Below are 24,725 nucleotides of genomic sequence, written 5' to 3'. Positions count from 1 at the left end.
TCTGTATGGAGGCTACTGTACGCCCTGAATGCACTTTTTCCAGGGCTTCGTACATTTTACACAAATACTGTTTTTGATATGAATATATTTTTTCTATTTTAACCCAGGTATTCATTCTGATGACCCATCGACCACATATCAGTCTAATACACAGAACATGAGCTGACTGCAGTCATCCAGTAACGTTTATTCAAGTAATGTTTCACAGAGAAATGGAAGCGCATGGCAGATGTCTGGGTTCATGGCTAATATCTGAAATATCAGCACAGTTGTTTGATTGTGACATACTGATTCATCTTGCTGTTGCTTCCTGAATGGTAATTCTGTTAAAATGGCTGCTGTGTCAGCTTTCACAAGGATGCCATCAATCTGACAGATTCCTCCTGGAACCCATTCAGACACACAGGTCAGTTAACTCTCCTTGCCGGCGAAAATGCTAAAAAGGCGTCTTGTCAAGTCTCATGCATAGTTTCAGACAAGGACGTTTTTTTTACCATTTAATTGTAAACAGCCTCCATTCCTCAGATATTCAGAAAATAAGGTCCCTGGGTGGCCAAAGGCGATGTAAAATGGACGTCTCAGCAGAGAGGGAATTGTATTTTTAATTGAATGGTGGGCACTGCACGCATCCTCGTTCATAAATGGTAAGTGGACTGCGTTTATATAGCACTTTTATCCGAAGACTGTATTATTTTCAATTAATACAGCTCATTCAGGATCTAACCGGCAACCTTCCAGCTGCCAGACGTCCGCTCTTAGCGCCTGTGTGAATGTCTTACTGTAAAACGGCCGCAGCTCCCCCTCCCGAACGGCACTGCAGGAGAGAGGGAGTCCCTCAGGAGCCCGCGTTAGTGCCGCTCCGCTCCGTAAAAGCCGCCAGAGTGACCCCGCGACCTCGCCCGTCCCCCTCCCCGCGGTCCAGGAAAGGCAGCGCAGGAGCGGCCGCGTGCAGGTCAGCCGACGCCGCCGGACGCGTGCCATCACCGCGTCAACCGCTGACCTCCGCGCCCCGCTATCAGGACGGAGACGCAGGACACGGAGACGCCGTGTGCGACAGTGCCAGGCGATGCGTGGGAGCCAGGACGAGCCCTGTCTTACCGGAACTTTCCATCCTACCTGACAGGAGTCTCCCAAATTGACCGACACAAAAAGTGCAGGAATATACGAGCGATGTGAAGATGGATAGGCCTCCATCTTCTCTGGCCCGTGCAAGCTCCTACCTTTTGCCGGATCTCCTCCTCCATCTTGACGGGGGACCCCAGCTCGGCCACCTGCTTCACCCCTTCGCTGGAGTAGCCGCCGTACTCCCACAGCAGGTAGCTCCTGGAGTGGGACGCCCCGATGATGGCTGACCAGTGATTGGCGCGCCCTGCGGGGGAACAAACAAAGTTCTGATGGGAAATGGTTAATGGCTGGCATTTATTTACCACCTTTATCCAAAGAGCTGTACAATTGATGCTTCTCATTCACCCATTCAAACACACACACACACACACCAATGGTGATTGGCTGCCATGTAAGGCACCAACCAGCTCATCAGGAGCATTTGGGGGTGAGGTGTCTTGCTCAGGGATACTTTGACACACCCAGGGCGGGATCGAACCGGCAACCCTCCAGTAACTATCTGTGGCCTTGTAGCTAGGGCAGCCAGTAGCCTAGTGGCTAACGGTAGCCTTGAAGCTAGGGCAGTTTGACCAACGCCTTCACACAATTCATACTCCTTCACACAATTCACAAGAAGCTTTTCTTAATATAGGAGGTTGCGCTGAATGAACACCGTGACGCAAAATGACAGTAGTAGTAAAAAACACACACACACTCACACATTCACACACACACACACCCACACAAACACACACACACACTCACACACACACTCACACATTCACACATTCACATACACACACACTCACACACACACTCACACATTCACACACACACACACACACACCACACACACACACGCACCCACACAGAAATAGAGACACACACACCCACAAATACATGCACCCACACACACTAACAGACACACAGAGGCACATAGGCACACATATGTACATACACATACACACACATGCACACATGCAACACATGCACAGACACATAGACACACGCAAACACACACACACCTGACAAACACTTCCAAGCCAGCGATAAAAAAACATATATATATGGAAAATTCCCTGTTCAAACACTCAGTAGTGAACAAGAAGTAATGACCATTCCCATCAGCCAATTCAAACCACATCCTATGATATTAACTGCAGGCTTACTGGTTTTAAAAACCTTCTTTCAAAATAGCCACTCATCTAATACCAACTGCCAGTGGTCCAAAACCCAAGAGAAAATAGAGAAGGGTATTTCAGCAGTAACACTTTCACAGAACTAAAAGCACATGCATAAAAGTTAACAGACAGGAAAGATCATTCTATTTATGGTTTCCCTGGTAGCTTGCCAGAGAAATATATGTCTTCTGAGATATTCTGCTTTGTTTTTCACTAAAACATCAGGCTACAGTAGCAACGTATTCCTAACCACTGCTGGTGGTTAAAATGCCTCGGATGGCATGGTTTGCAGAGCTGTCTATCATAGAAATTAAACTGAACAAAAGATACGAGCAGGAAAGGCGAGGCGAATGGGAGTGAACTCTTTCAGGATGCACAGGCTTTTCGGTGTGTCTTTGTAAGCATTTTCCTTTTAATAGAAAGGGAAAAAGGAGCATCTCACTTTGCGTTTGATATGTTTTTGAAAACCGGAGCCGGGCGGCAGCTGAAGACACAGAGTGTAATCTTTTCCGACAACTCAAGTGAAGAACATTCTGGAACAGATCTCACAATGGAAAACAATGCAAGGCCCTGGCCATAAATCATTTTGTAATTAAACTGAAGAATGTACTGAAGAGCTTGGTGAATGCTCACAGAAAGCCTCTCCTTGTAGTGTCAGGTCATTTTCCCCCCACTGCCTCTCTCCTTCATCATCTTCAGAAATTATTTTTTGTGAAACATTGATTCACCCCCCCCCCCCCCCCCCCACCCCCCGTGTGAGAAATTCAATCACTCATGGAGAAAAACTTTAAAATGCAATATGCCGGACGTTGATTGCGTTCGAACGGTTGAATGTAATAAATAAATAAATAAATAAATGAACTGATTTCATACTTCATAGGAAACCGTTGAAAGAGCCGCCGCTTTTTTCCGTCTGTGTGGCCGAACAGCGGTTTCAGCCCGTAGACCTCTGTGTTGACTGGAAGCCCGCCAATACAGGTGGCCGGTTGTGAGTAGACTAGTGCTTTTGAAGAAGTCTATTTGAGCTCAGATTGTGGAGAAATCTTCGCCCCACCAACGGAGGCTTTCCGATACCACGTGTGCCCCTTCCACGTTGCCCCTGAAAACCTAAAACCTAAAAATCTCATCCTTTTCCTTTTTTTTATAACTACAGCATCCTACAACCGTCACAGCCAGACATACGGATGGTCAGAAAGCCGTTTACCAAACATGTGACTTTAATCCGGTGAAATCCGTCTGCCCTGCACGGAGCCTCATTGAGGTGAGATAGATAGAAGGCCATGCATATATCCTCTCCTCCTGCCCCCGCCACAGTATTATATGGAGGTCTCTCCTCCGGCCATGAAAAGCCTGGATTGTGCGGTTAACCCCTTCCCTGCTCTCCCTACCTGGGTCTCCACCATCTGCCTCTCAGCTCCCGGGGGAGAACAGGGCTGCCCGGGGGAGAACATGGCTGCCCTGGTGAGTGGGAAGCCGGGCCATGTTTGTCTGCTTGTTTTGCTCCACCTGCCCGGTAAATTCTGAGGCTTAACACAGCGGTCCTCAAACTGGGCCCTGGGGGACCCCTGTGCTGACTGGTGGAATGTAGCAACTTGTTAGCGACTTGTCAGCGACTCAATTTTTTAAAGCGGATAACAGCTTGGAAGTACACTGTTCCGACATTATCGGGTGTAACTTAAGCTGTAAAACAAAAACAGAAATGCTCTTAAACTTACGTTAGCCACAGACCTTATTTTCGGCAGCAATTGAAATCCCTATGGGGAAAAAAGCTGAGTAAATCTGCAGTGGGAATCCACAGCAGAAGAAACGTCCCAGTTGGCCTAGGATAAGACTTCATCACTGTAACGCTCTATTGTGGTTGGAACTAAAACCAGCATACACTGGGGTCCCCCAAGACTGAGTTTGAGAACAGCCAATCTAAGAGCTCTGTATGAAATGAACATGGAATTGAATAGGATGGCGCCCCCTGTAGGCACTGGTGTAATGATGGACTGATTCACAGTTGGAATAGCTGTGAAATTCTGCCTGATTATTGCGACTAAATGTATCATTAGGCTGTGATTGTGGACTGAATGCAGTCAGTGCACACCGAGCAGGCTAACTACTCTGCAACAAAATTATCTTTTTTCCTGCAGCTTAACAGTACACATGATGAAGCCATGTAAGGTAGATTTCGTTCGTGATTTCACAGGAAAAGCATAAGAAAAGGGGTGAGCAAACAAAGTGTCAGTGTTGATTCGGTTTCCCGTTCGGCAAAGGTAAATTCACGTCTGGGATCTCCCTCGCGGTTTAAACGCCGTATCTCCGCCAAGACGAAAGCTCTACCTCATCTGAGCCTGTTAATTAAGAGTCAAGGTCTTTTCTCTCGGTTAATCTCACACAAGGGCAGTCCGTTTCCACGGCTGTATCGATTGCAGCGCAGGTGCGAGCCTTTAGTCGTGTGCAGAAGTAATCCCCAGCTTTGCTCACGCCCATTGGCTGAGCTTCAAGGTTATCTGCACCGCAGAGTGTGGGGGTACAGCCACACGTACGCCCGAGACAGAGACAGGGACACATGTGACCACAAATATTTTCATATTTCAATATTTCCTATTCACACTTAGTGGGTAGACTTGGTGGCGTGGGGACACGGTGGTTAGCTCTGTTGTCTCGCAAGAAGGAGATTCTGGGATTGAGCCCGGGCTAGCCCAGATGCTCTCTCTGTGGAGCCCTTTCTTCCCGTGTTCACTTTCACCCGGATGCTCCGGTTTCCTCCCAAAACCAAAACATGTAGCGCAGGGACTACAGATGAAAATACCTCCCTGGCATAATTGGTATTAATGGGCATTGCCCCTGTCAAATAACCAAATACAGTAATACAAATGAAAATGATGAGGCTTGTGAGCCTTGACGTTTGAATACGTGAGGTTAGAACAGTGAAAACCGGAGGAGGGTAGATCTCCAGGAACTGGGTTGGGCAGCCCTGCACTAGACTGTGCAGCAATGTGCCTACCCCAGTGTTGAAATGAACTCCACGCCCGTGGGAGTGGCGGAGTGACTCACTTGGGTAGTCTTTGGGGTGGATGGTCTCAGACCAGTTCCCGTAGAAGGTCAGCCTGTACTTGGCGGTCCCGCAAGCACAGCACTCCAGCGCAGGCTTCTCCGTCACCTCCCCGTACAGCGACTCTGAAAGGGCAGGAAAACCATCAGCTCACCACACCTTAACCGTACCTTAACCGTACCTTAACCACACCTTACCACACCTTACCACACCTTAACCACACCTTAACCACCTTACCACACCATAACCACACCTTAACCAAACCTTAACCGTACCTTACCACACCTTAACCATACCTTAACCACACCTTACCACACCTTAACCGCACCTTAACCACACCTTAACCACCTTACCACACCTTAACCACACCTTAACCACACCTTAACCAAACCTTAACCGTACCTTACCACACCTTAACCACACCTTACCACACCTTAACCGCACCTTAACCACACCTTAACCACACCTTAACCACACCTTAACCATACCTTAACCGTACCTTAACCACACCTTAACCACACCTTAACCACCTTACCACACCTTAACCACACCTTAACCACACCTTAACCAAACCTTAACCGTACCTTACCACACCTTAACCACACCTTACCACACCTTAACCGCACCTTAACCACACCTTAACCGCACCTTAACCACACCTTAACCGCACCTTAACCGCACCTTAACCGCACCTTAACCGTACCTTAACCGTACCTTAACCACACCTTAACCACACCTTAACCACACCTTACCACACCTCACCTTAACCACACCTTAACCACACCTTAACCGTACCTTAACCACACCTTAACCACACCTTAACCACACCTTAACCGCACCTTAACCGCACCTTAACCATACCTTAACCGTACCTTACCACACCTTAACCACACCTTAACCACACCTCACCACACCTTAACCACACCTTACCACACCTCACCTTAACCACACCTTAACCACACCTTAACCATACCTTAACCACACCTTAACCATACCTTAACCGTACCTTACCACACCTTAACCACACCTTAACCACACCTCACCACACCTCACCACACCTTAACCACACCTTACCACACCTCACCTTAACCACACCTTAACCACACCTTAACCATACCTTAACCGTACCTTAACCACACCTTAACCACACCTTAACCACACCTTAACCGCACCTTAACCATACCTTAACCGTACCTTACCACACCTTAACCACACCTTAACCACACCTCACCACACCTTAACCACACCTTACCACACCTCACCTTAACCACACCTTAACCACACCTTAACCATACCTTAACCACACCTTAACCATACCTTACCAGACCTTAACCATACCCATACCTTACCTAACCATACCCTAACTATAGCTTAACAAGACCTTAACAATAGCTTACCATACCTTTCCATACCTTAACCTCAAACCGCAAATTCAATACCCCTTTACTTAAATCACACCGGAAATTCAATTCACCTTTACATCAAGGTACAATAAGTAATTTCTGACTTCTTACAGTCAAGAGAGGAATTGCTGCTCACACCACAACACTGTTTATCCCGCCCCTTCTCTGTGAACGCACTGACGTTGAAACGCCATTGGCTGTGGCAATTATAACCATTTTTCAACCAATGAGCTTGAATTATTGTACAGCTATATGATGTTTTGGTGCAGAGTGCCGGCCCGTCAACTGCATATTTTGAAACCTGGATTTGAGGACTATAAACACAGGTAGAAGGTGAGTCAACATTGCACCCTAAAACCTCAAACCGTGAATTTAATTCACCTTTACTTAAACCTCAGAAGATCATTGAGGGTGGCCTTCATTTACAATAATTCTAATAATTATTAAAACATCATGAAACGAATAAAACAGTGTGAATAAGCAGTTAAAACAGCTACAATCTAAGAGAGGAAGTCTTAGGCTCAGAGAAAATATCCAAAACCTATAAGTAATGACGGATTGATTTTTTTTGTGTTTAACTGGGATGTATAATCGCTTCAGAACGTAAAAACACACGCAGCCCTGAACCCAGTCAAAGGCCCGCATGCTGTCTCTCGTCATGAACACACATGAAAATGTGTGCGGTGGGCCACCTTCGATCGTGTGGCAGTTCCAGCTGTAACTGCACATTTGAACTGTGATGATACATGCTAACGAAAACTCACCGCGTTCCCAACAGAACACGGGGAAGCGCTCGTTTCCTCCAGAAGTTAACGTCCATTCAATGGGAGTTTTCTCCTGAGGAATGTGGTTTATGATTACGGCGGCTTACTTGCCATAAGACACTAAAACACTTTGAATGATGTTAATTGGACCAATAACTATAGAGAAAACAACAAATAACTGCACAACGTCCCAGTGTTTGGAAGACCGTGTTCACTCACGAGGGTCCGAACATCCGCCATGTAAGCCTGCCCGGTTCGTAGTATCTCGTTAGCAACAGCTTCCCCACCACCATCTCACAGTGGCGCACTATTGCCATGTCACTGTATGCTGAAATTGATCGTGTACTCCTATGTGGGTTCTCATGAAAACGGAAGGAATTATACTTTACACACACACAGAAACCAAAGCTGGTCTTTGAAGAGATTCGTCGTGAAAGTTGCACTGTGGGGAACACGGTGAGTGAACACGGTGAGTGAACACGGTGAGTTACGTTACCAGCTACATGAGGCCCATGCTGAGATCACACTACTACTGGAGCTTACCTCTTTCACACATTCTCTTTGTGAGGGAGCCTTCATCCTGGAAATAAATGATCCTCTTCTGCACAATGCTCGCCCTGTGGATGAGAAGAGGGGCCTTCACTGCGACTGAAAGCACACAGGCCCAGGGATGAAATTCACTGCAACCCAGAGCACCGTGGACTCGCTGAATACGGGGGGGGGGGGAGGTCATCTTACACATGTAGCTTAGCATAAGGAGCACAAGGAGCACAAGGAGGCTTTCTTTTTTCTTTTTAAGATATTTTTAGCGCTTTTTCAGCTCTATTGGATAGAACAGCGCAGAGAGACAGGAGGAATGGGAGTGAGAGAGGGGAAGACGTGACAAATGTCGGACGGTCGGATTCGAGCCCCCGACGTCGCGGCTCACAATGAGCATGTGGATGGTGCTGAACACCCCCAAGGAGGGGTTAAAGGCCGGCATGCATCCGCGTTCTCGTCCTGGTCTTGGTGTCTAAACGCCCACAAAGCGTTTGCAAAGAGCAGTGACATCGGTTTTTAGAAAAGTCCCTAACCCCGCCACCAGAGCCCAACCACGCCCACCTCACCCTCTCCTCTGCCTCTTGTGGTCAGCTCTGTCTTAACATTTAGGAAGGTCATCTGATAATTATGCAAAAACATACTTCATGTCACGTGGGAAATCATTTTACAAACAGCTCAGCAAAATAGCAGTTGGACCCTAAAATATGCATACGTGCATTATTGCAAAATTACAATAGTTTTAATTGAATTGGTATGGAATACAAATCAAAATTGAAACAAATCTGTGTATGAGCCTTTAATTTTACCTTGCTGACCACTGTTCCCTTCTTATAAGAACATGAATCTGCTGGAATATACCTGCCCTACCTATACATGGTAAGTCAGTCGAAAACAGCTTCTTAACTACCGAATCCTCAACGTGTACTGTCTGGTAAACATACAATGGAGATCCACCGTCCAGCCTACAATGTGTTGAATGTGTATATTCAGTACGCGATGGGCAGTATGTGAAAAATAGCCTCTGTACTATTTTCCAACGTGACTGCAGGAGTGTGGTAAGATGTACTAAAAGGTTGGGACCAGTCTGACTCATGGGACCTCCCACGCAGTTCTGGGGGAGCTCCTAAAAAGTATGCTATACTTCCTGCGAATACTGAACTATATACTCAACACATATCATCCACTGTCCTCAACTATATACTCAACACATATCATCCACCGTACTCAACTATATACTCAACACATATCATCCACCGTACTCAACTATATACTCAACACATATCATCCACTGTCCTCAACTATATACTCAACACATATCATCCACCGTACTCAACTATATACTCAACACATATCATCCACCGTACTCAACTATATACTCAACAAATATCATCCATAATAATAATAATACTTTTTTATTTAAAATGCCTTTCACGTCACCCTAGGACACTGTACAGTAGTGGCAAGTGGCAGTCATAAAACAACATATAGGGACAGACACTGTACACTTATTAAAAGACACTATACAAAAATGTAGACAATAAAATAAAATAAAGTATATAAAACAACAAACAACAATAGGATGGGACATGGCGAGAGTGAGATGGAGGGGTCAGTTAGGAGTAGGGAGGAAAAGGTGAGTTTTGAGCTTGGATTTGAAGGTGGACAGTGAGGTGATTTTCCGTAGTGCAAGTGGGAGGGAGTTCCAGAGTTTGGGGCCAGCTACACTAAACTGTACTCAACTATATACTCAATATTAGTCAAGCCGTTTCAGACGTGGCCCAGGTCATGGCCACTGCTGACGCATCATAATCCTGGTACCCGAAGTTGAGGAAGGATTTAGTGACCATATACACTCACTTAACTCAGTGCTGTGGTCTGAAGACACATCTCTTCAGAATGGACTACCACTGCTCCTCAGCAGGGTTACCTCCAGTCTAGTGTCCCTCTCGTGTATGACAATCTCGTGTATATCTTCATCTTCCAGCACTTTCCTTTTGCACCTGTGTCTTCACCCTGATGTTGTAGCTCTTTCACATAATTACAAAATTACTTCTAGTTACAAAATACCTTATTTACTGAGTGACCCTATGCACACAAAAAAAGATTCATTTTTTTATACTTCTGTTAATCAGGTATTAAAATTGCTATTGTAAGTGTGTTGTTTGAGAATGTTCACTCTTGTTATTATGTCCTGTACTGTATTTAGATTACATTTATTTCCATCTGCTTTGGCAATATTTACAGATGTATTTCATGATGACAGTAAGCATTTTGAATTAAAATTTGAGAGAGACGGGAAGGAGAGATGGAGAGAGAGAAAAAACGAAAAACTACAAAGCAACAACCCATAAAACAACCAACAGCACATCTCCTGCATCAAAACTACGAAACAACAACCCATAAAACAAACAACAGCACATCTCCTGCACCAAAACTACCGGGGGAAACTAAGCCCTGCTCTATCCCCGAGGCCAGTGATGACAAGCCATCTCTCTCTCTTTTATGCCATCTGACATTTTAGCTACATTTCTTGATGAATGCATTAATGCCAGTCAAGGACTGTTCTTGTGTTCCTGTATGATATGGATTTACTGTGTAAGATATAACAGGGGAGAGAGGAGGGAGGGGGTGGGGGTAATGGGGGAGAAGGGGAGAATAAAGAGACCCCCTGGCTCGTAAAAGCCTGGCAAGCGCATCTCCAATTGTTCGCACCTTAATTCAATCTCACCTCAATTTCACGTTTCTCAACGCCGAAAAGCCTCCCCACTTTTCAGGGAGCCGGTCAATCAGCCGTGGTAATGGTTATTTAACGTCCAATTTAAATTAATCAATGTGCTGTTATTTCAGGCCTATGGCCCCTATCGGCCATCTCATTCTTACTGCTAATCAGGTGCGTGTGTGTGTGTGTGCGCACATGTGTGTATGTGTGCACAAACGTGTGTGTGTGTGATCATGTGTGTGTGTGTGTGCGCATGTGCGTGTGTGCGTTTGAGTGTGTGTGTGTGCGTGAGCATGTGTGTGTGTACGCTTGTGCGTGTGTGTGTGCGCGCATGTGTGTATGTGTGCACAAACGTGTGTGTGTGTGTGATCATGTGTGTGTGTGCGTTTGAGTGTGTGTGTGTGCGTGAGCATGTGTGTGTGTGTACGCATGTGCGTGTGTGTGTGCGCGCATGCGCATGTGTGTGTGCGCGCGCATGTGCGTGTATGCGCACGTGTGTGTACGTGCACGTGTGTGTACGTGTACGAACGTGTGTGTGTGTGTGTGGTGAGCATGTGTGTGTATGCGCACGTGTGTGTACGTGCACGTGTGTGTACGTGTACAAAGGTGTGTGTGTGTGTGGTGAGCATGTGTGTGTATGCGCACGTGTGTGTACATGTACGAATGTGTGTGTATGTGCGTGAGCATGTGCGCGTGTGTGTGTGTGTGTGTGTGTGTGTGAGTGAGAGAGAGATAGATAGTATACAGTTAATTCCCCGAGGCAGAGTATTAAAAAATTAAATCATACGCATCCGTACCACACATCATACTCAATTGGCCCACTGTGCTTTCCTACAAAATGACATTCACCATGACGAGCAGAAACACTTCTACATGTATTTCAATAATGATGCCTGACATACCTCTCCCTGACTGCATTAAGTCTGAATCTCTATTGGCACCTGCCAAAGAAATCTATAAATGCTGAATTACAGCACAGTTCTCATGGAGGGATCATCATATCACGGTCCTCAAGGGCCGGTTTTCCACCCTCCCTTTACCTGGGAGTCAGGCGTGAGGTCTGGCCAATCAGCAGCACTGTTCAGTTAATTACCCAAGGGAAAATAAAACAATTTGGATTTGGATTGGAGGGCCAGACATGTCTGTCTATGTATATGCAGCCTCAAACAGAGATCTCTAGACTTGGCTTCCATTCTCCAGGTTCAAACAGTAAAAGTCCTCCCTAGTAATTTGTTCATTCAAATCAATAATCAATAATTCTTCAGCCAGCTAGACCTACATTCTAATTTTGGCTATATATTTCACTGTTGACCACTGCTACTAATTTTCATCCTCACTCAAACAGTACAGCTTCACTGCAGCCATCAATGTCCGCCATCGCCATCAGCCATAAATATGACAGCCTACTGTAGTGTTTTGCTAGCTTTCCTTACATTGGATGTCGACAGCTAAGAGGTTTTCACTCATTAGGTTAAGCAACAAAGCTCTGGTTCAGTTGTAACCAGGCAACTAGCAAACTAAATGATACACTGTTGTGATGTAGCTGACAAGCCACATAATTTGTATGAAGTTAAATAAGAAAAAACAAACAATCATTAAAATCAATTCACTATATGGGAATGAATGTGTGCGTCAACCATATTTTTTGGGCTGATTGCTCTGGCTGATGTTGATGGCTGTAGTGGAGCCGTGCCGTAAATTGGGGACACTCAATCTTACCCAGAAAGGGCCGGTGTGGGAGCAGGCTTTTGTTCTAACTAAGCAGTTACACACCTGACTCTACTAATCAAGATCCTCTGCAAAGACTCTAATGGTTGATTAGTAGCCAGGTGTGTCACTGCTTGGGTGGAACAAAGCCTGCTCCCACACCGGCCCTTTCTGGGAAAGCCACAGAAGTGTTGAGTCTGGCAGGCTGGAGTATACTCTGGTAAAATCGCAAAAGAGCATCCTGTATTGATGATCATTTAAGAAGAGGATCAGTCCTTCAGAATGTTCAGCTGAGCTACACAGATGCAGAAAGCACGAAGATTCAGCCCCATATTTTTTTTACATTCAGAAATGTTATTGCCGTTTCTTAATGCCATTTTTCCTTGTTTGCGTGCCAGTGAATGAGCACTCTGAATGTATAAATCCATAAAATTAATCACTTTTACAAATGGGCCACCTCTATTCTTAAACACAGACGTGCGTAGCCTACCTGCACTCTCAAAGCTGTGCAAACAGATCGTAAGCTCCTAAAAAGTCCCCAAATCAATGCACTTTAAATGGTGGGACAAACAACCTAATTTAATTTTCATGATAAAAATATCTGGAAAGAAATCCCTCCCCTATGTGGCAGAAGAATAATGGTTATTGAGTTGCGGTCGTGAGATTCCATCCTATGTGGACACGGCATACGAGTCAGGATGAAAAATAGAACGTGAAAAACTACAGGCTCACGTTGTTTAGTCAGGGCACTCACGTTTCTGGCGAGCTAGACCTACATTCCAATTTTGGTTTAACTTTTTGCCTTTGACCACCGGTGCTTATTTTAATTCTCCCTCTAAGTGATGAGACGTCTGCCAGGCTGGGAGAGGCCACACCTACGTGTTCCCGGCGGTTCCAGGCGCTGCCCGCGCCCGTATCTGAGTCTGAGATCAAAGCCTGGCGGACTGAGCAGCGCAGTGACCTCATGCAGTCACACGCTAATCATACGGAAGGAAAATCTTATTCACCGGCCCTCTCACCACAGTATTCGGTGGCTTTCAGAGGCAAAGTTCACCGATATATAAAACCAGGGCACGGTTCCCTCACCGCCACGTCGGGGCGACCAAAGTCGCTTTTGCCGTGGCAAGCGCCGCGGGCTGAGTCAAAATTAAAAACAGACTCCCACATCAATAATGCAATTCTCCCCTCTGCGCTTTTGATGAAACGAATGGCTTTGTCAATCGCATTTCCGCTTTGACTTAAGAGTTGAGCCCCGGCGACTGAACGCAGCGCAACGGAGTTCTGGCTCGGAGGCGAAAACAATAGCGTCTCATCTGCGTGTGGAATAATTACTGCCTGTTTCAAAGGTAACACACATGTGCGAGTGGACTTTTAATACGAATTTGATTGTGTTTTCAGCATGCCTGAAACACGGTGTAGCCATTAACGGCTTCTGGCTGTAATTAAACTCCTCCTTCTGAAGATAAGGAAACGCTAGTCTGTCCCTCTGCCTCTTATTCCCTGATTTATTTAACTTCTCTCTCCGTCATCCTCCAACTCATTCTTCCTTCTCTCACCCAACCCTTTCCCATCTTTCTTTCTCTGTCTCATTCTGTTTTCTGTTGTTCCATACTCCACACACACACTCTGATGGAGATGTTCCCTCTGGCTTCATGAGGGCTTCACCATAGAACCTGCTCTCTATTGGACTGAATGCATTAAGCTCTCTCTCTCTCTCTCTCCCTCATACATACACACACACACAAACATGTCTCTCCCTCAATCTCTCTTTCTCTGCCTCTGACTCTATCTCTCTGGTTATGCTGCTTATGGTTTTTGAAGATAAAAACATTACAAGTAATTACAAGTATTATCATCAGATAAATAGTACAGAAGATTTGAACAATTGTGTTACATCACTGACTTCCAACTCACTGACTATCAGCACTGTCGTCTCTCTGAATGGACTGGTTAAACTTCACTGAATTTAAACAGGTCTATTGTCTCATCTCTTCATTTATAAAGCCATCATAGTAAAGCACCACTCTTAGTTGAGCCATCCACTCAACTGAAATATACGATAGTAGCTATCGACTCAAGCATTCAAGCAATTTGTTGCTTCCTAAAATTCCTCAACCTCGCACAGAACTTGGGAAATTGGCTTTTAATTACTTTGCAGCCCAAGGCTGGAATCCTCAAAATCAACTTTACCTTCCTTGCTCAGAGCACTTTAATTCTTAATGCAGTAACTGTGGATTGCACCAGCTTTTAATCTCCTTTAGCCATTGTACACTGCCTGGCCTCATTGGACTGCCTTTAGCTTTGATTATGGCACGCATTTGCCATGGCACTGTTTCGACAAACTTATGCAATGTCACAACATTTATTTCCGCCCAGAGTTGCATTAATTTTTGGCCAAGCTCTTGTATTGACGATGGGGGAGTCAAACCACTCCGTAAAGTTTTCTCCAGCACATCCCAAAGACTTTCAATGGGGTTAAGGTCAGGATTCACACAACTGTATTGCCACATAATGTTGCTGAGCCTAGACCTGACCAATGGAAGCCACCCCAGATCATAACACTGCCTCCAGAGGCTTGTGCTGTGGGCACTATGCATGATGGGTGCATCAGATCATGTGCTTCCCTTCTTACCCTGAGCGTTAACCCCTCTGCCATAGGGTAACTCTGATCACAAGACCCTTCCATTGCTCTGCCATAGGGTAAATCTGACCACATGACCCTTTTCCATTGCTCTGCCATAGGGTAAATCTGACCACATGACCCTTTTCCATTGCTCCAGAATCCAGTCTTTACGCTCCCTAGCAAACTGAAGCTGAATTTTCTGCCTCAGTAACAGGTGGTTTTCTTGTGGCCACATACCTGTTGAGTACCAATCCTTTGAGTTCTCGTTGCATTGTGCATGTGGACACGCTCTAACTCTCACTATTAAACATGTCTACTCTCAATTTTTTATGACTCCACGTTTAAGTGATCTCCAGCCACAATCCAGCCACATCCTCCGACATACTTGTTTAAGTTAGGGCTAAACTCATTGTTGCCAACTGAAACATATCAATCACTGCAGTGATTATTCAATCATAGGCTCTTAAGTATTTGTTTATTTAAATCCGAACGGCGATTTTTCTTTGGCCAGGCAGTGTATATTGAGAAAAACACCCCTAAGCTGCGATATAATCACAACATACCATGGCCTATCCTGCGTTATCACCTAACTGCCTCACTACCTGTTTGTGTGCCGTGTCACTGTGCTATTCTTTTCATTACTGTGTATAGATCAGATCTCTCAGATGGTAAAATAAACAATTGGCTCATTCCAATCGCTTATTTTTCCCCTCTTTTTTCTTTTTCTTGCTCTTTCTCTACCCCCAGCTCCACCCCCAGCTCCACCCACTTCTCTACCCCAAGCCCCACCCACTTCTCCACCCCCAGCTCCACCCACTTCTCTATTCCCAGCTCCACCCACTTCTCTACCCCCAGCTCCACCCACTTCTCTACCCCCGGCTCCACCCACTTCTCTATTCCCAGCTCCACCCACTTCTCCACCCCCAGCTCCACCCACTTCTCCACCCCCAGTTCCACCCCCAACTCCACCCAGTTCTCTACCCCCAGCTCCACCCCCAGCTCCACCCACTTCTCCACCCCCAGCTGCACCCGCTGGGAGAGGCTAGAAAAAGAGGTAAGAAAAATACGGGGAAATCGAGAAAATGTGAATTAGGCAAATGGAAAGTCCTTGCTCCTTCTTTCGAAAAATCCTTCCGCAAAGGATGCAGAGGTTTCATTGCTGAAATTAAAGATTGGGAGTTCCTAATTTCTACTACTTTTAGCTCCTAGAAGGAAAATTTTACGGGTTGGAATGTCCGACCTCGATCAATTTCTAGGTCAGGAGCAAGCGATTGGAATAAGCTACAGGCTGTGTAAATATTAGGATATTACCTGATGAAGTGGGGTTCCTCCATGTCCCTCATCACTCATCTCGACAAACACACACTAATGTAAACTCTGTGAGCAGTTTATCAGGTATTTATTAGACTTATTTTTCAGCTGCTGGAGCCTATCCATTCAGAGGTTTGAGGTGTTGTGTGTTCAGAGATGTACTTCTGCATTCAAGTGTCGTAATGTGTGGTTATTTGCGTTACTGTCACCTTCCTGTCAGTTCTGACCAGTCTGGCCCTTCTCCTCTGACCTCAATCATTAACAAGGCATTTCTCCACACAGTGAACTGCTGGATGTTTTTTGTTTTTCACACCATTCTCTGCAAAATCATATCTGCACGATTTTATGCAGTCCATTATATTACATTATTGGCATTTGGCAGATGCTCTTATCCAGAGCGATGTACAGTTGATTAGACTAAGCAGGAGACAATCCTCCCCGGGAGCAATGCAGGGTTAAGGGCCTTGCTCAAGGGCCCAACGGCTGTGCGAATGTTATTGTGGCTACAGTGGGATTAGAACCACTGACCTTCTGTGTCCCAGTCATTTACCTTAACCACTACGCTACAGTCCACTGGTGCCACACAATTGGCTGATTAGATAATCACATTAATAATTAGGTGTACAGGTGTTCTTAATAAAGTACTCAGTGAGTGTACACTCAGTGAGCACTTTATTAGGTACATCTGTACAACAGCATCCATCCATCCATCCATCCATCCATCCATCCATTATCTGAACCCGCTTATCCTGATCAGGGTCGCAGGGGGGCTGGAGCCTATCCCAGCATACATTGGGCGAAAGGCAGGAATACACCCTGGACAGGTCGCCAGTCCATCGCAGGGCACACGCACCATTCACTCACACACTCACACACTCACACCTACGGGCAATTTAGACTCTCCAATCAGCCTAACCTGCATGTCTTTGGACTGTGGGAGGAAACCGGAGTACCCGGAGGAAACCCACGCAGACACGGGGAGAACATGCAAACTCCGCACAGAGAGGCCCCGGCCGACGGGGATTCGAACCCAGGACCTCCTTGCTGTGAGGCGGCAGTGCTACCCACTGCACCATCCGTGCCGCCTGTACAACAGCATGTTAATGCAAATATTTAATCAGCCAATCATGTGGCCAATAATGTAAATGTATAAAAGCATGCAGACAAGGTCAAGAGGTTCAGCTGTTTTTCAGACCAAATGTCAGAATGGGGAAGAAAAGTGATCAAAAAGTGACTTTGACCGTGGAATTATTGTTGGCGCCACACAGGGTTGTTTGAGTGTCTCAGACTGGTTATCTCCTGGGATTTTCACGCACAACAGTCTCTAGCTTTTGCAGTAGTTCTGCGGGAAGAAACGCTTTGTTAATGAGAGTGGTCAGAGGACAAGGGCCAGACTGGCAAATAACCACACTACAACAGTGGTATGCAGAAGAGCATCTCTGAACACACAATGCATCAAACCTCTAAGTGGACAGGCTACAGTAGCAGAAGACCACACGAGTCTAATAAATACCTAATAAAGTGCCCAGTGAGTTAATTGAGAATGCAAGCCCTGTCAAACAGTCCTCACGGGCATCACCACTATGCAGGGTCCCAGTCATGCACTCCACAAAGGTACCCAGACACGGGCCCAGAGGGTTGGTGGTTCAAGCCCCAGAGTAGCCATGATAAGATCCGCACAGCTGTTGGGCTATTGGGTCTGAAATAGCGTCTGACTTAAATACTGATGCTGGCTCGGTGCTGCATCACTGTCAGCCAGTGCTTCTGTCCTGGAGGCTGTGGTACACTGTGGAGCTCACGCTGTGGTACTCTGTGGTACGCTGTGGTACGCTGTGGTACGCTGTGGTACTCTGTGGAGCTCAGGCTGTGGTACACTGTGGAGCTCACGCTGTGGTACTCTGTGGTACGCTGTGGTACGCTGTGGTACGCTGTGGTACTCTGTGGAGCTCAGGCTGTGGTACACTGTGGAGCTCACGCTGTGGTACACTGTGGAGCTCACGCTGTGGTACTCTGTGGTACACTGTGGTACGCTGTGGTACTCTGTGGTACGCTGTGGTACGCTGTGGTACTCTGTGGAGCTCAGGCTGTGGTACACTGTGGAGCTCACGCTGTGGTACTCTGTGGTACGCTGTGGTACGCTGTGGTACTCTGTGGTACTCTGTGGAGCTCAGGCTGTGGTACACTGTGGAGCTCAGGCTGTGGTACTCTGTGGAGCTCAGGCTGTGGTACTCTGTGGTACGCTGTGGTACGCTGTGGTACTCTGTGGTACGCTGTGGTACTCTGTGGTACACTGTGGTGCACTGTGGTACGCTGTGGTACACTGTGGTGCACTGTGGTACGCTGTGGTACGCTGTGGTACACTGTGGTGCACTGTGGTACACTGTGGTGCACTGTGGTACGCTGTGGAGCTCAGGCTGTGGTACTCTGTGGTACGCTGTGGTACTCTGTGGTACGCTGTTGTACTCTGTGGTACACTGTGGTGCACTGTGGTACGCTGTGGTACACTGTGGTACGCTGTGGTACACTGTGGTACGCTGTGGTACGCTGTGGTACTCTGTGGTGCTCAGGCTGTGGTACACTGTGGTACGCTGTGGTACTCTGTGGTACACTGTGGTACGCTGTGGTGCTCAGGCTGTGGTACGCTGTGGTACACTGTGGTACTCTGTGGTGCTCAGGCTGTGGTACACTGTGGTACTCTGTGGTACACTGTGGTACGCTGTGGTACGCTGTGGTACTCTGTGGTACACTGTGGTACGCTGTGGTACGCTGTGGTACACTGTGGAGCTCAGGCTGTGGTACACTGTGGTACACTGTGGTACTCTGTGGTACACTGTGGAGCTCAGGCTGTGGTACACTGTGGTACACTGTGGTACACTGTGGTACGCTGTGGTACGCTGTGGTACGCTGTGGTGCTCAGGCTGTGGTACACTGTGGTACACTGTGGTACTCTGTGGTACTCTGTGGTGCTCACGCTGTGGTACACTGTGGTACTCTGTGGTACGCTGTGGTGCACTGTGGTACGCTGTGGAGCTCACGTTGTGGTACACTGTGGTACACTGTGGTACACTGTGGTATGCTGTGGTACACTGTGGTACACTGTGGAGCTCAGGCTGTGGTACTCTGTGGTACGCTGTGGTACACTGTGGTACACTGTGGTGCACTGTGGTACGCTGTGGAGCTCACGTTGTGGTACACTGTGGTACACTGTGGTACTCTGTGGTACACTGTGGTACACTGTGGTATGCTGTGGTACACTGTGGTACGCTGTGGTACGCTGTGGTACACTGTGGTACACTGTGGTATGCTGTGGTACACTGTGGTACGCTGTGGTACACTGTGGTACGCTGTGGTACGCTGTGGTACACTGTGGTACGCTGTGGTACGCTGTGGTACACTGTGGTACACTGTGGTACACTGTGGAGCTCAGGCTGTGGTACACTGTGGTACGCTGTGGTGCTCAGGCTGTGGTACGCTGTGGTACGCTGTGGTGCTCAGGCTGTGGTACGCTGTGGTACGCTGTGGTACACTGTGGTACGCTGTGGTACACTGTGGAGCTCAGGCTGTGGTACACTGTGGTACACTGTGGTACACTGTGGTACACTGTGGTACTCTGTGGTACGCTGTGGTGCTCAGGCTGTGGTACGCTGTGGTACGCTGTGGTACACTGTGGTGCACTGTGGAGCTCAGGTTGTGGTACACTGTGGTACACTGTGGTACTCTGTGGTACACTGTGGTACACTGTGGTACGCTGTGGTACACTGTGGTACGCTGTGGTACACTGTGGTACACTGTGGTACGCTGTGGTACACTGTGGTACACTGTGGTACGCTGTGGAGCTCAGGCTGTGGTACACTGTGGTACGCTGTGGTGCTCAGGCTGTGGTACGCTGTGGTACGCTGTGGTACACTGTGGTACGCTGTGGTACACTGTGGTACGCTGTGGTGCTCAGGCTGTGGTACACTGTGGTACGCTGTGGTACGCTGTGGTGCTCAGGCTGTGGTACACTGTGGTACGCTGTGGTGCTCAGGCTGTGGTACGCTGTGGTACGCTGTGGTACACTGTGGTACACTGTGGTACGCTGTGGTACACTGTGGTACGCTGTGGTGCTCAGGCTGTGGTACACTGTGGTACGCTGTGGTACGCTGTGGTACACTGTGGTACGCTGTGGTACACTGTGGTACGCTGTGGTACACTGTGGTACGCTGTGGTGCTCAGGCTGTGGTACACTGTGGTACGCTGTGGAGCTCAGGCTGTGGTACACTGTGGTACGCTGTGGTGCTCAGGCTGTGGTACGCTGTGGTACACTGTGGTACACTGTGGAGCTCAGGCTGTGGTACACTGTGGTACGCTGTGGTACGCTGTGGTGCTCAGGCTGTGGTACACTGTGGTACGCTGTGGTGCTCAGGCTGTGGTACGCTGTGGTACGCTGTGGTACACTGTGGTACGCTGTGGTGCACTGTGGTACGCTGTGGTACACTGTGGTACGCTGTGGTGCTCAGGCTGTGGTACACTGTGGTACGCTGTGGTGCACTGTGGTACACTGTGGTACGCTGTGGTACACTGTGGTACGCTGTGGTGCTCAGGCTGTGGTACACTGTGGTACGCTGTGGTGCACTGTGGTACACTGTGGTACGCTGTGGTACACTGTGGTACGCTGTGGTACGCTGTGGTACAATGTGGTACGCTGTGGTACGCTGTGGTACGCTGTGGTACACTGTGGTGCTCACGCATGTGTCCTGGAGGCTGTGGTGCTCACGGATGTGTGAGTGACTACCCTTTTGCAGAGCTTCATGTTTATTTATTGCTATTAGTCAGCAAAATATGCCGTCCTCTCTTCATTCTCCACTCGTGAACCCACAGCATTCCCTGCTAACAGTACATGACAAGCTTGAATTTCTCCCACAGCTAACAGTACATGACAAGCTTGAATTTCTCCCACAGCTAACAGTACATGATAAGCCTGAATTTCTCCCACATCTTTTTTACAGCAAGATGATTATCATCTCCATTAGTGATGACTTGCCAGGATGATTTTCATTTCCTTTGACTGTCTGCTTCTTACTGTCTGCTTCATAGTGACTGCATCTCAATGACTGTCTGCTTCTCAGAGACAGTCTGCTTCTCAGTGACTGTCTGTCTTCTTTGTGACATTTTGTGAGCAGCCAATCACTTTGTAGCCCGTCTCAGCAGGGTTGGGGGGTGTGGGGGTTAGCGAGGGACAGGGATACTCTCAGAATAAAGGTAGGAAAAGTGCCTAAAAAGATTGTCGCTGAGGTGATACCCTGTTGGCGCATGAAATTGTACTCCTAGCTAGCAATATATAACTCATTTCTACCTTTTCTGCTTGGAGAATGTACTCATTTGTACCCAAAGAGAACATTACTGTACTGTCAGGGTAGATTTGGTCCTTCACTGTGACTTTATTTGTGACTGAGAAGGACTCACTTCAGAATGACGCAGCCACTGCCACTGGGGGGCGCTGTCCAGAAAACCTGTATCCGTGTCCTTCTCCTTGGGGTGCTCTCAGTGACCGCTGGGGGGCAGTTGGTCATGAACTGCGTGTCCTCCTCGTCAATGATCTGGGGGCAGGAGACACCAGAGAAGATTATTTCTTCCCTTTCAATACATAGGAATATGTTTCTCTTTTGGGTTGTGATATTTTAGACCAACACACAAACATGCAGATAGAAACACTGATTATATATTGCACGATAAACGACCACTTCATTAGATATTAATCACACTTACTGTTTAGACTTATTGGTCTCATGCTGCTTTAACCTATCCAGTTCAAGGTTGGATGTGTTGTGTGTTCAGAGACGCCCTTCTCTATACCACTGTTATAACACATGGTTATTTTAGCTACTGTCAGCTTTGACCAGTCTGGCCCCTCTCCTCTGACCTCTCCTCTGACCTCTCTCATTAACAAGGTGTTTTTGTCCACAGAACTGCCCCTCACTGGATGTTTTTTGCACCATTGCAAGTTAACTCTAGACGGTTCTGCATTAGAATCCCAGGAGATCAGCGGTTTCTGAGATACTCAAACGACCTATGGCACCAACAATCATACCACACTTAGATTTCTTCTCCATTTTGATGTTTGATCAACAACTGAATCTCTTGACTATGTGTGCATGTTTTTATGCATTTAGTTGCTCCCTCACGATTAGCTGATTCGATATTTGCATTATCAAACTGGTGTACAAGTCCACCAAATAAAGTGTATATTGCATCATATAGTATATATATTTGACATGTATAATGAAAAAATAACATATTCCAAATGCAAATTCCATACCAAGACAACTCCAGACTTTTTGTTCGTTTTCTTGTGCATGAATTTTAAGCAGCAAACTCTTATGCATCTCTGAGTACTTCTTTCCATTTCCAGGGTGTGGTAATCAATATGGACGGTTATAACATTACAATACATTACATGGCATTTAGCAGACGCTCTTATCCAGAGCGACGTACAAAGTTATAAGTGGTTATGAACGCTGGGGTTATTATGCCTGTGTCCAATTACAGAACGCTGGTGAATTCAGAGCCTATGGCTAACTGACAGGTTTACATCAGGGCCATAAACATTCTATAGTCATTACCATTGTGTCAAGAGCCGGCAATACAGCACAGCAGGATCGATACTGCATTTTACCCTTGGCTAGGTATTTTCACAGAAAAGGTTTTAGTGCTGTTGCGAGCTCTCCCGGCAGCCCTCGCCCATATGTTCAGACGCTTCGGCACAGAGACACCTGCTGTGGCAGAGGGGGGAGCCCGAATCTGCTGCTGGATGAGGCTCAAAACAGGAAAAACCCACCGAACAAGCACGGATCTGTGGGAATTAGTGTTCTGCCAAAGCATTAAACAGCGCTCCCGTCCGTCTTTTCACTCCTGACCGGACTGAAATCCGCTCTTCATTCTCTGACGACGCATAACGGCCGCGTGCGTCGGCCACTCCGAGGTGACGATACGGGAATGTAACGACAGTTTACCCCTTCCTTTGACCCGTGACACGATCATGGGCTCAGCTTCACCTGAAGGGCCGAATATATATATATATATATATTTTTTTTATTGGACAGTATATAGTATAGAGAGACAGGAAGAATGGGAGCGAGAGAGAGGGAAAGACATTCGGATTCGAACCGCCGACGTCGCGGCTCACAATGAGCATGCGGTCAGTGCTCTACAGGCTGCGCCACCGAGACACCCTGGGCCGAATATTTAAGGGCAGATACGTGTCAAACCATCGTAACGGCCGAGATAATTTGGCAAACACAAAACACGTTGCGGTATATACAGCCGCGGTTTTAATAGAATATTTAGGGTCCGGTCTTGGCGCGTGCGGTCTTCTGCCTGGGAAAATGAGCGGGCGTTGTGCGTCTGCTCACTCCTGATGAAATTATTACCATTTGCGTGAAATGAATGCACTTTGAATAATGCGGATTCTCATCAAGGCAAAGTGCTTTTGAGTGTATGTGTGTGTGTCTGTGTGTGTGGGGGGGGGGGCGGGGGGCTTTGTCAGAAGTGAAGCTGATGAGACACTGGCCGTCACTCCTTGGGCAGCCTGTAAGGTAAATGACTGGGACCCGCAAGGTCCCGGTGTAGCCACAATAAGATCTGCACAGCCGTTGGGCCCTTGAGCAAGGCCTTTAACCCTGCATTGCTCCAGGGGAGGCTTGTCTCCTGCTTAGTCTAATCAACTGTACGTCACTGTGGATAAGAGCGTCTGGATGAGAGTGTAATGTGATGTAATGCTTCTTCAGGCTTCCCAACATAGCGGCTAGCAGGCGCACTCACGCCGTCTCATTTGTTTCCTAAAATCCATTTTTATTTCACCCAGGTTGGGGTGCCTCGTGACCCCCTGACAGAGATGGGGGGTGTGGAATGGATTCAGATAAACCCGGCCGGCAAAGTGAAAAGCGAGGGGGGCAAAACGCTTCGGAGAGCCCCTGAGTGTGGGTCCCAGGGAGAGGCCCTGAGTGTGGGTCCCAGGGAGAGGCCCTGAGTGTGGGTCCCAGGGAGAGCCCCTGTCTGTGGGTCCCAGGGAGAGACCTTGAGTGTGGGTCCCAGGGAGAGCCCCTGTCTGTGGGTCCCAGGGAGAGGCCCTGAGTGTGGGTCCCAGGGAGAGGCCCTGAGTGTGGGTCCCAGGGAGAGGCCCTGAGTGTGGGTCCCAGGGAGAGGCCCTGAGTGTGGGTCCCAGGGAGAGGCCCTGAGTGTGGGTCCCAGGGAGAGGCCCTGAGTGTGGGTCCCAGGGAGAGGCCCTGAGTGTGGGTCCCAGGGAGAGGCCCTGAGTGTGGGTCCCAGGGAGAGCCCCTGTCTGTGGGTCCCAG

At 47.5% G+C, this 24,725-nt stretch overlaps 1 protein-coding gene across 1 annotated transcript in view; it reads right to left on the bottom strand.

Annotated features, from left to right (window-relative positions):
* LOC133111640 (spondin-1-like) overlaps positions 1–24,725 on the bottom strand; it is a 139,872-nt gene that overhangs the window by 102,312 nt on the left and 12,835 nt on the right. The window contains exons 3-6 of the mRNA XM_061222153.1: positions 21,838–21,971; positions 8,036–8,109; positions 5,328–5,450; positions 1,221–1,369 (exon numbers count right to left, since the gene is read on the bottom strand). Coding sequence (XP_061078137.1) covers positions 1,221–1,369; positions 5,328–5,450; positions 8,036–8,109; positions 21,838–21,971 — 480 coding nt within the window. The remainder of the gene's footprint in view (positions 1–1,220; positions 1,370–5,327; positions 5,451–8,035; positions 8,110–21,837; positions 21,972–24,725) is intronic.

Source organism: Conger conger, chromosome 15, assembly GCF_963514075.1.
Source record: "Conger conger chromosome 15, fConCon1.1, whole genome shotgun sequence".
NCBI lineage: Eukaryota > Metazoa > Chordata > Actinopteri > Anguilliformes > Congridae > Conger > Conger conger.
The sequence above is the reverse complement of the archived record's forward strand: the minus strand, read 5'-3'. Positions and strand labels throughout refer to the sequence as shown.